Source organism: Pantherophis guttatus, chromosome 3 (assembly GCF_059756535.1).
Source record: "Pantherophis guttatus breed Tessera chromosome 3, ASM5975653v1, whole genome shotgun sequence".
NCBI classification, from domain to species: domain Eukaryota; kingdom Metazoa; phylum Chordata; class Lepidosauria; order Squamata; family Colubridae; genus Pantherophis; species Pantherophis guttatus.
The window spans coordinates 152,939,305-152,951,678 of NC_142065.1; the positions used below are offsets into that span (position 1 = coordinate 152,939,305).

Sequence of the window (12,374 nt, forward strand, 5' to 3'; positions counted from 1 at the left end):
CGTTGTATTTCTTCTTTCTTTATACAGCCATTAAACGACAGAATAGGAATCTCCAAAGTTCAAAAAACCATAGTTCTTTTCAAAGTAATCCACAATATGTAACGAGTCAAATAGGTTCTTTTCAGGAAAAAACAAGTTTCCACAATCAACACTTTCACTTAGTCACAGCTTCAATCGCCATGTTGAAACATTTATGTAGCAATCCGTTTGATCTCTTTGTCTGGCTTTTAGAGATGGCAAATCCTTAATTATCGCTTTTCTCTTTTCAAATTCATTTCGGTTTTAACAAGAAAGTTCAAATATCCAGCTCTATTTAGTTATTAAGCAGTTCATTCCAATCAATCAGTGGTAAAGTTGTTAAAGGGTCTTTAACTTCTTTTTGTTTTAAAAAATCTTCAAGCCCCTCAGATCATTAGCTGCAAGGTAAGGCTGGGGATCTTATTTATAAATAACCTTATTAACACATTGCTTCTCGCCTGGGTTGGTGTCACTCACCTGGCTCCGAAGCACGTCGTCCTTTCTTCCTTCCTCCTGCGCGTTGCTTGTCCCGATTTGTCTCAGTCTCGAGGCAGCCGCCATGGCTGCCGTCCCCCGCCACTGACTTAGAGGGCTGCCTCCGGCCTATGAGGAACTTGCCCGTTCCTCTCGGCCGCCCAAGGAGTCCCTCTCTTTTCCCCTGTCCCTTCAGGACAGGGTAGGTCCGCAGACTTGTCAGCGGCAGTTAGCCAGTTGGGGTCCAATGAGCCCCGCCATTTCCCCGACTGCATCCCCGCGATGCCAAACCGGAAGCCTGTTTTATTAAGATGTTGGAATTGATGTTAAAATTGTTTGCACTCATTTGTTAAACTAATATACCCATTTGTGACCAGACCAAGACTTCGTTCTTGAAAAAAAATTCTTTTTTATGTTTATGTTGGTAAAAAATAAAAAAAAATTACAAAAAAAAAGTATCATATAATTTGACAGATCAGATAGTACCCTGAGATTTTTATGAACACACAAACAGTGTGAAGTTTTATCAATTGTTCCTATCCTGTTATTAAGGTACAAGTCATTTGCAAACTGCAATTATTTTGCTCCCAAAGAAAAGCAAAGATGATGAGAAACACTTTTTGTCATTTCAGCTGCATTAAGTCTCTGCATTAAGAACTGTTATGTGGCAAAATAAAATCTAACTATGAAAGCTATTTTAGTTGTTGGGTTATAATGTATGTGGCATAATATAAAGGCATAACTATAAATGTATAACTTAATATATTTACATTTATACTTCTATAAACCCAGAAAGTGTTTTTATGGAAGAAATTTAAAAAGTAAAATAGGCTGTATTATGTATTAAATACATTGTTAAATTCATTCATTTCTAAAGAAAAAAAAATCAGATTACTGAAAATGGGGAAAGCTTTCCAAAAATAGCCACATCTTAAAAAAGAAATGCCCAAATTCCCCAAACTAGGCAATGGGAGCATTTGTAGGGCATAATAGCAATAGCACTTAGACTTATATATCGCTTCACAGTGTTTTACAGCCCTCTTTAAGCGGTTTACAGAGTCAGCATATTGCCCCACAACAATCTGGGTATTCAGTTTACCAATCTTGGAAGGATGGATGGATGAGTCAACCTTGAGCCTAGTGAGATTCGAACTGCCAAATTGCCGGCTGTCAGCAGAAGTAACCTGTAGTATTGCATTCTAACCACTGGGGCTCTTATAATCATGCAACATGTATGATACAAAAACATGTACAAAAAAGTGGGGCTCTTATTGTGGTCAAATATACATCTGGCTTTCCCTCAAAGGACACTGTCCCTAAGTATCTTCTAGTTTTGGTGAGGTATGGTTTATTTGTAGCTCCTTGATTAGGGTATCTGTTTGTCTGTTGTTAATCCTTCTTATCTGGCTGCTGGAGAGGATGCATTGTTTCCTTGTCCTTGTTTCCTTCTTAGCTTTATTGCCTCTTGAATGATGTTTTAATGTGCTTTATCTCTATGTGTCTATTGATGCCTATTGCCTATTTGTCTCTTCCAAAAAATTAACAGATTGCATAGTGAAACAAAATGCATGAACCTCAAAAAGTACTGACAACCAAGTTAGTAGAGTTGAAGGGGAATAAAGTGAATAAACACAAGTTTAACAGAAAACGTGAAAAAGCAGCAAATATATATACAACTGAGTATCTTGGTAGACCTGAAAATAAGAATATGGATGGTAAGTTATAAGACTTGCAAATGCTTATAGCTGATAAATTGGTAGATATGTAATAATAGTAATAATAGTGGTCTCTTTGCTAAAGGAAGCAAAAATGATTTTGTATAATAATGTGCTTCTATCTACTTTGTCATAATGAAATAAGACCTGGAAATGTTAGTTTGTATGTACCAGTAATAGATTATCGAAGAAGCAAGTATGATAAAACAAGAAGAGATATGACTATGAATGAATGAGTGTTGAATTAAGTGTTTTAGTTAGATAAAAATAATTAATAAGACTCTTATTGAAAAGTAAATAAGAAATCAGCAAATGGATAGAAAGGAATTGAGGCTGAATAGTTGATGACATGTTCCATAAGAGAAATAATGTAAGTTTAATTGTAGAGCAAAAATTCATAGATGGATGTTGTAGAAGCAAGAATAGTTTTCAACAATAGTGATTGATATTGATGTAAACAAGGTTTATTGATATTTTTTTCCTTACCTTCCCTGCCAGTAATTTTTTTAAACTCACAACTTGTCATATACATTTTTTTCTGCACTGTATAATATTGCTTATCCCAAAAGGAACTACATGATAGATATGTAATACATGAAGTTTATAGCCTTGATCTGCTTTAGGCATTGTCACAAGAGCTAGTTTAAAAATGCCTTGAATAAAATCACTAACTTTAAAATATTATGCATACAAGATACACATCATTACTGGAAAAAAACTCAGACTCAAAAGAGCTACTTCATATTCTCATTATTTTAAGTTGAAAGTCCAATCATCTAAATAAGGCCAATTTTTAAACATTATACTTCAAGCAATCTGAGTGATTTTTCAAATTGTCCTGGATAAGATAGCAAAAACTTCTCAATGTTTCTGAACACCTGTACTAGTATTGCTTTGCCTTTTTATCAAAAAGTAGGCTGTTCTGAACAATAAAATATTTAGATCTTATCACATGCTGTTTCCCTAGTTTCTTCAGAACTGTCAGATTTGGAACAAACCTTTTCTTAAACCATTTACTATATGCCACAGCATCCTTTGTCTTGAAGCACACACTGCTCCTGAGAACCAGAGCAATATACAAAATACTATTTTCAACATGGCCAGTTTGTTTGAAGCGAATATATTGTATATATTGTAAAAGTGACACTCTCTAATGTATTTTCTTCTGAACTTTTTTTCCAAATACTTTATCACCGATACAACTATTATTTTCTCAGAATCCAAAGTTTCAAGTATTTTAGAATTCATTAGCAATAGCTAAAAACATGCCGTGGCAATGTGTGGTGATTCAAGAAGCAGATACTGTTTAGGAGCAAGATATGAGTTCTTCCTGAAATCCATTTTAATTTCTAGTGACTAGTAAAATATGGATTTGAGTGATGAAAATGGAATATGCAGGAACACTGCAATTCTAATGAAATACTAATTAATCTTCAGAAAGTTGTTCAAATAATGCTATATAGCAAGATTTCTATTTGCACTGAATGTTCCTATTACGACATAGAATGTAATGGTTCAGAGGGAGGGTAGATGGGAAGAATTGCAAAAGCACTTTACTAGAATTTGTCCTGGCACTAGTTGCAGAAATTTGCCATCTCCTTACTTCCTCTTGCATACAGGAAGAACATGGAAAGGAAGAAGCACCAAATGATGCAACTGAATATGGGAACATCATTGCAATTTAAGTAAAATATATTGCACTTATATTTTAGGGGACATATCCTACCACATACAAAATACTTGAAGATATTCTCCATCTTTTATCCCAGATTTGATAGAATATTTTTTATGGACATAGTTACATATGGTTAGTATTTTCATAAGAGTTCTTCCATTTTCACTATTTCCTATTTGGAATGGAATATTTGAAGAACAGAGAGCCTTCCTTAAGTGGTAAGGGCTGTGCTGTGGAGCGCTTCAGATTAAAAGACAAAATGTGTACTAGAACAGGCAGAGTGGAAATGCAGCACTTTTTTGTAACCTTTTAAAGAAACTGTGCAATCCCAAGAAAAGGGATGGTTAGTTTAAGGAGCTGCAGGTTAAGTGCTTTATTTGTACCCAGATGCATTCTGAAGTGTTGCACAATACTAGTAAATACTAACCGTGAATTTATAAAGGTAGAATATTTGTAAGAACTATGAACCACTGAAATTGAGGAGGTAGCAACACCTAATAATAACTTTATTCAGTTGAAAATATACAGAACATTTAAGTATCAAATTTTAAATATCTGGTAAGCCAAATTCGGAATATATTTTATGTAAGATTTTAACTTTTCCATTTTCAGAATTCTTTTGATGCTTCTGTTTTAAATGGTTCCCTTGGCACTATTTCTTGTCTTTTCAATTCAGAATACACTTGCAACATTTTGCAGTGTTTTTAAGTTTTTCTATCATCCACACTTATTTAGATGCCATGTCTTCTGAGATATAATAATTTCCAAGATCTTGAACTCTTGGATTCCCTCCTTATTTTTACCTCTGAGACATATAGGATCCTGTTCTCTTTCACCCATAAACTTTTGTGGCTGAGAAAAAGCCATTAAGCCAAATATAATTTTCTGGTTAAAAAGACACTTCAGACTCCTGAAGTACCTAGAAAACATCAAATAATTAAATCATAATATCTAATAAAGGGGAAATTACAACATTTTCAATTAAATTGAAATTCAATGGAATTTCATTTCTGAGGTACAGTGTTCAATTGAAAGCAAAACAAAATGTGGCAAAACAAAATGTGGCTGCATTGATCCAAAAATCCAATGGCAAAAAGTTACTTGTATGGATTAGACAGAGATCGTCTATCAGTCTTTCCCATAAAGGACCTATCAGTACTGAATTCCAAATATTCAGAAATTATATAAATTTTCCAACTTCGAAAAGTTTCAGGTCAGCATTTTAACAAATGAATTTTAATAGGCATTGTTTGAAGCATAAAGACACAAATTTAACTGGTTGAACATCGGTAATGTTATTTATATACATTTTTATGTTAATTTTTAGTCACACTCTTGAGCCAAATCCTCTTCTGAACTTCCTTTCCTGGGATCTTTTTCGTTTATACATCTTTTCTATTACTCTCTGCCCATTACTCTTCATCTCCCTCTTGAAAAAAGTACTTATCAGTCCTGTAAATTGGTTCACATACAAATGTGGTTGTTTGTTTTGGTTAATGGGATGAACTTTAGGAGTAGCAAAATATATCAGATGCTTTATTTTGGCAAGCAGCAGTTTGGTTACCACGTTCACCACAAAATCCTGGTATGGAGGAAGGAAATTGTTGTTTTTTTTAAATATGTGCACATTTCTGTAATTCTACTGAAGAAATACTGAAAATGTATTTAAATTAATTTTCAGAGGCATGAATTATTTCCATCGAACAAATGAACAAATGATTAGAACAAATGATTTGGGGCATTAACAAACTGCACATTCAGTATTTGCTTAAGTACATTCAATGAAAAACATACCGAGTAGCTGTGTGTACAACACTACACTGAACCAGTATCTCCACAAAATTTCCAGTTACAAAAAGTAGAATAATGTATATAAAAACCTGATGCTTTGAAGAAGGAGAAAATGCAAATTTTTTCAACACATTTTCATAGATATGGAAGGTGCTCTGAGTTGAAGAGGTGCAAATTACTTACATGATAGCAGAAAAGTACAAAGGTGCTTACAATAAGAATTAAAATACTACTGCTCTTAAAAGTAGAACATTACTTAGTAACCTCATTCTGTCAAAGTAAATAAATTCAGCAAGTTATCTCCTGCAGTTTCTTTAACTCCTGATGTGCAAGTATTTGCATCTCTGCCATTTGATGCTGTTTTGAGAATCACACACAATTTGGATAAGGGTGCCTGCAGTTTCAAAAAGAAGGCCTGGCACATCCAGAAACTGCCTTGCAAAGGGCCAAAACCAGTTTCCCCTCATCAGCAGCAGGAGGAAAATGATGGCAAAAATCAGCTAGGGAGAGCAGGGCTGGCAAAGGCAGTGGAGTACAGTGTGGCCAAAAGGGGAGAGATGGGGGGAGGGAATGGAGATGTGCAGGAGGCAGTCTATTACTTTACTGAGGTTTGGGGTGGGAGAGAACTACCCAGGAATGGCTTCCATCAGGATGAGTCGTCACCTAACAATCAGATGGGATTTGGTTAACAGCAAAAACCAGGACTGCTGGGTTTGCTATCTCTAATTCAGGGATCTCCAACCCCCACGCCGTGGCCTACTACCGGGCCACAACCTGTTCGAAACTGGGCTGCATGTGAGATGGGCAAGTGTGTGCACACGTGAGTGAAGGTCCACTCATGCAAGCAGCAGGAAAGCACATGCATGAAACTCCATTTGTGAGAGTGGTGGGCCCTTGCGCTCACACACGAAGCTCCATGAAGCAGAGGGCATTTGAGTGGAGGCACTTGTGTTTGCTAACAAATGTGTGTTCACGCACAAAGCTCCATTGGCGTGACTGGAGGGCACACCCGCCTGCCACCCACAACAATGGAGCTATGGACACATGCATGTATCTACCATTCACACACACACCCTGCTGCGCCAGGCCAGGTTGCCAAGGTGGAAAGGTTGCGGACCACTGCCCTAACTTGTTGTCCGCCAGCAGCCTGTGGAGCTGGCAACGGAGTCAGACAGCAATGAGGCTGAGGAAGAACATGGGCCATCCTGGAGGCTGGGGAAGGCCCGGATGAGGGCTCTGCGTCGGAGGCAGAGATGGGCCCAGGGCCATCGGGGAGTGAAGCACGGACTCCAGAGCCTCCAAAGGCTGACAGTAGAGAGGCAGAGGAACAGGATGAGCCTGTTCCTAGTGCTCATATGAGAAGAGCTGCCAGAAGGCAGGAGCAGCTAAAGCAGAGAGGACGACTCGGGAGATTATTGGCCTCTCCCATAAGGCTTAAAAGACCAGCAACGGCTCTTGGCCTCTTTGCCAGAAAACAACCGTTGAGAGATTTGCTTCATGTTTGGATGTATTTCTTTCTTGTCAGCGTCTTTTGTTCCTGAACTGTTGCCAAGAAAAGCCTTTGGCAGTTTGCCTAATTATCCCAAGGTCAGAGATAAACTGAAGGTGTTTTGAGAACTTTGCTTTCATTTAATTTGGAATAACCTGAGAATGAGTTAATTCTCAGCTGTTTTAATAAAATCTGTTTTTTGGAACTGTTTTGCATTTAATATTAACCAAGTGGGCCTGGGTCACAACATAAGTGATGTGGTTATGTGACATTTCACTTTATGACTGCATTGTTTAGAAATGGAAATTCTGGTCCCAACTACTATTGTTAACCAAAGACTAACCTGTACAGTGTAGTAGTATACATATTTTATAAATATGTTATCTTTATTATTATAAACATATTGTAAATAGAAATCTCCATCAATGCTCATTATTCCAGTTCACACCCCTTGGTTTTCTAGTAAGCTTGCTGTCAAGATTCCACAAGATCAATGCTACGGAAGGCATACTCGTGTCCTGCTGATTGTAATGTTCATTAATGAAGACATGAAAATAATGTGCATGATGCATCTGATTTTCTAACATACCTGAGCAAAACACTGCAGCGGTCTAAAAACTCTCTTGGAAAGTTCTGGGAAACCCACAACTGCATTATCCCTGCACTTGCTTTTGTGTTCACCCATATGCTTCAAACAATTTTGCTTTTCATAAGAGTTTCCAGGATGTCATATTTTGAATTAGTCTCATTTTAAATTTAATTTATCCAACACAAATGTTTAACATACATACAAAGCCAGGCATTATTTATGTAAGAGTTATCTACATAGATTTCTTTTCTCTAAGGGGAAATATATAAACAAAGTAGTTGAGTGGTACTAGCTCAATAAAATGTGAAACTGATGTTAAAGGTAGCATTATGATTATCTATGACCCCACAAACTGTTCATGACTGACTTAAAATTTCAACTGAGAAGTGAACATTACATTTTATACATGCTGACAATTCAGAGAGCAAAACAGGGTAAACTATCAATACTATATCCATTGTCTTTATTTTTGTAATTTATCTGTAAATTGATGTATTTCATTCTGAAACTGAAGAGACATGATTACTGTACTGAAACCACTGTAATTCTTTTTACCTGTCTGCTGAAAATGAAAACTGTATTAGTGTAAGAGTTACAACTAGAGTTGCTGGAATAGTTTGTTGACTGCAATCCAGATAGTCCATATTAATATAATTATTGTGGAATGTAATTATAATTGAATTTGGATTACAAATTAAGCTGCTATCTTATGTACTGTAGACTTAATATAGAATAACTTCCCTACTGAATCCTACTTCTGAGTGAAAACCTCTATCCAAAAATACTTTAGAGATCATTCCTCTACTTAATATAAATCTAATTTATTGTTGTGCATATTCTTCTAGCACTTTATTTAACCAAGACAACTTATCTTTGTGAAAGGTTTATCCTTAGCTTTCTTATACTCAACATTTGGACCTTTAAGAAATCAATAATGTGCCATCAACCTATGACCAGCATGTAACAGTTAAAAGAACAGTGTTATCGGATTTACCTTCACAGATTGTATCATCCAATTCATCAAGCACAAATGGATCTTCTTCCAAATACATCATGATCATGAGTAAGCTGAACAGCTACTGAATGTTAGGGTTGCTTTCAATACTACAACAGATCTACTTCCTTGCATGAGCTTCTTCTCTGCTGTTGGATGTAGCAACTTCCTCATCTGCACTATTAGAGCAGTCTCATTTACATACATATGGTAGTTTCTATTTTCTTTTCCCATTTTCTGTAGCTTTTGCGACTTGAAGTGACTTATTTCCTCTAAAAGAATATAAACCCCAGGATTCAGAATGCAGAATGAATCCATTTCACTGCTAATCCACTTCCATTTCACTGCTAATCCACTTCCACAGCTCTAAAGAGCTATGTTACATAATTAGCACATTGTTAAAAAGAGAATGCCTGGTTCTATTAATTTGCTGTTTCTTTTAAATTAGGAATATTTCATCCCACAAATTCTGTAAAGTTTGAATGTTTACACATGTATCAGATATATAATCATATATAACTGTCTCATAACTTAATATTATTATATAGAAGAGATATCAACCTGAGATATAACTTGCAATCTACACATAAACCTTCATGTATAAACAGTGTGCAATTTATGGTTTGTGCATAAATTGGGAAGTCAATATCAAACAAATTTACCATCATCGACTTATGGAAATATGAATGTTTTCTCAAGTTCTTTCTTAAAATAGTCATGTTCTTATTGAAGAAATTAAATATGGATTTTCAGAAAGCTAGTGAATATTTGATAATACTTCTTGTTTAATAACCATTTGTTCGATGACTGTTCAAACTTATGACAGTGCTGAACAAGTGTTAGTTAAAACTTGACCTTGTACTTATGGCTCATGTAGCGGTAAGAGCCGTGGTGGCGCAGTGGTTAGAATGCAGTACTGCAGGCTACTTCTGCTGACTGCTGGCTACCTGCAATTTGGCAGTTCAAATATCACCAGGCTCAAGGTTGACTCAGCCTTCCAGCCTTCCGAGGTGGATAAAATGAGGACTCAGATTGTTGGGGGCAATATGCTGACTCTGTAAACCACTTAGAGAGGGCTGTAAAAGCACTGTGAAGCGGTATATAAGTCTAAGTGCTATTGTTATCCAGAAGTCACAACTGTGATTTGTAACCTTCCCTGCTGGCTTCCCACAAGCAGTCAATGAGGAAGCTGGCAGGAAGTCAGAAGATATGGTCATATGAGGTCCTCGCTTAATGACCTATGTGATCCTTGTTTAATGAGGACAACCAGTACTGCTGTCACTAAGTGGCTCAGTCATGTGGTTTTTCAATTTACAACACAGTTGCTTAACAATAACGTTTATGATACTGATTAGCACAGTAAAATGAGGACTATATGTAATTTTATTTGGTTGGGAGCCTCTTTTTTTTAAAAAAAAAATTGAGGCTCACAAATAGAATATGAAGGCAATTAATTTTGTTTTATTCTTCCTACCAAACTATAATCAAAATCTGATATATGGAGATGTGATCTGCCACTTTAGTTTTGCCAGCCAACTAGACCAAGAGTTTTCTCCAATACTGTCTTCAGCTGTTTTTCCCCCACTTCTAAACTGACTGAAAATAAGATGGTTAAAGAAACTGCCTCCCAAATTACAACCTCTTCCTGTGTTTTGGCTACAGTGTTTTCTTGATGTTCTCTCCAGACTATGTTTCGAAGGGTAGATTTTCATCTTTCATATCCCCTCTTGACCAGTTTTTAAAAAAGACCACATAGGCTAACAAGACTGATCCATCTTCTCATTGTTTTATCAGTGAACTCACAAAAATGAAAACCAAGCACAGGTTATACTTTAACTGTTCTAACAGTGAACCTGAAAAAGGAAGAGGAGGAGGAAAAGATGTTGCCCACCAGATTTTACCAATCCTCTGGTGAACCTAAACATAGCCATGGAGAACAGCAACCATTAATTGAATGGGAGAGATCATTCCTGTAGTGCACAGTAACCAATTAGAATATGGGTGTTCACTAACTATGAAATGCATGCTAGCATTTGTGAGAAAACTCCTATGTTTGACATGTAGTAGAACAAAAAGGGTAGAGATTGTTTTCCTGGTGGGCTGGTTTGAGCTACAAAATATGTATTATGTATTCCTTTCCTCATGAAATTATCAGTGGGGTACATTCATTCTGGGGCAAATGCAGGAGTGAAATCCGACTGGTTCGGACTGGTTCGGGCGAATTGGTAGCAGACATTTGGCCTGGGTTGCCGAACAACTAGCGACCACTGGCTGGCCACACCCCTGAACCGGTCCCCCGGTCGCTGCTTGTCCCCACATGGAAGGCAGGCAAGCATGTTGGGGCCGCGGGCCGTGGGGAAGGGAGCAAGCAGCCTACTCCCTTCCCCACAACCCTGCCATGCTTGCCTGCCTTCCACGTGGCCTTCTCGGTGGTCCCCCACGCCCGCTTGCCTTCCGAGGTTGGTGTCCACCACCGCTGTGCTGCCACCACTTTCTTCCTTCTCCTGCCACGAAACAAAAGCGAAGGGTGCCGCCGCGGCAGTGCTCCAGGAAGGCAGATGGATGTCTGCAGCCAGGTGGGGAGGGAGGGCAGTGAGAGAAGTGGCGGCGGCTCCTTCCAAGTGCAGCACATGGAGGCAGCAGGCAAGGGAGCGCCAAGATGAAGGGCTATCTGCACTGGCCCACCCAGGTAAGCACCGCCACCCAGGCCGAAGGGAAAGCACCACGGGCTCCGTGGTGGCGTGGCTGGGCCTGGCCCTCTCCCTGCACAGGGGGCTGCTGCACGCCCGGCTGGCGGCGGCTTCTGTGCCTCTCACTCTGCTTTTTCGCCGGCAGGAAACTGTGCCACGGCTGAGCCTCCTTCCCCAAGAGCACTGGACTCTGTGGGCCAAGTTCCCAGAGTGGCACCGGTAGTCGGCTGGGCTGATCCCAAAGATAGCAGCCAGGTGGCTGGGAAGCCAGTGGGCTGCTTCAGAGCCCCAAGCCCCGCAGAGCTGGCACGGGAGGCACGTGGGCCTGGGTGGAAGGCAGCCTTTTCTGTGGCATCCCTCTCCCCTCTTTGGATTGCTCGGGGGGGGCTCTGCCTTTGCAGAAACGGGGCGGGCGGTTTGTATGGATGATTGGGGGGGAGATGTGTGGCCCTCTGGGATGGAGAGCAGGGCAAGAGAAGGCTCTGAGGTTTGCTTGGGCAGTCAAGCCAGATGGCGGAGGGAAACTCAAAGCATTGGGGGCTTCAGAAGGGTAGAATGTGCTTCAGAATGTGCAGCTCCTGGCTCTAATGGTGAGTGACGTGAAGTTGGCCATGCCCACTCAGTCACATGACCAGCAAGCCATCCCCACCAAGCCATGCCCACAGTACAGTAGGGAAAATTTTTGGATTTCACCACTGGGCAAATTATAACAAGGATAAAGCCTGTTAAACTGACCCTTGGTGATTTAATGTATTTTCTAATCTAAGATGGACTTCTACATTAAACTGGCTGGATACTAGTTATCAATAGAAGAGAAAAGACTCAGTAGGCCAAGAAGAAAAAACAGGAGCCATCTACAACATACAGTGTATAGATTGTAGTAGCCATTATGTAGGACAGGCAGAAAATTAGCAGAGTATATCCATGAACACCAACTAG

At 38.9% G+C, this 12,374-nt stretch overlaps 1 protein-coding gene across 5 annotated transcripts in view; it reads right to left on the minus strand.

The window, feature by feature from the left end:
• RIPOR2 (RHO family interacting cell polarization regulator 2) overlaps positions 1-12,374 on the minus strand; it is a 123,443-nt gene that overhangs the window by 75,483 nt on the left and 35,586 nt on the right. Inside the window, exon 1 of one of the 5 annotated variants that reach the window (XM_034429289.3) lies at positions 8,746-8,841. The exons of the other annotated variants lie outside the window; for them this stretch is intronic. Coding sequence (XP_034285180.2) covers positions 8,746-8,812 — 67 coding nt within the window. The 5' untranslated portion in view covers positions 8,813-8,841. Of the gene's footprint in view, positions 1-8,745; positions 8,842-12,374 lie in introns of those variants that run through there. 5 annotated transcript variants of the gene reach the window in all.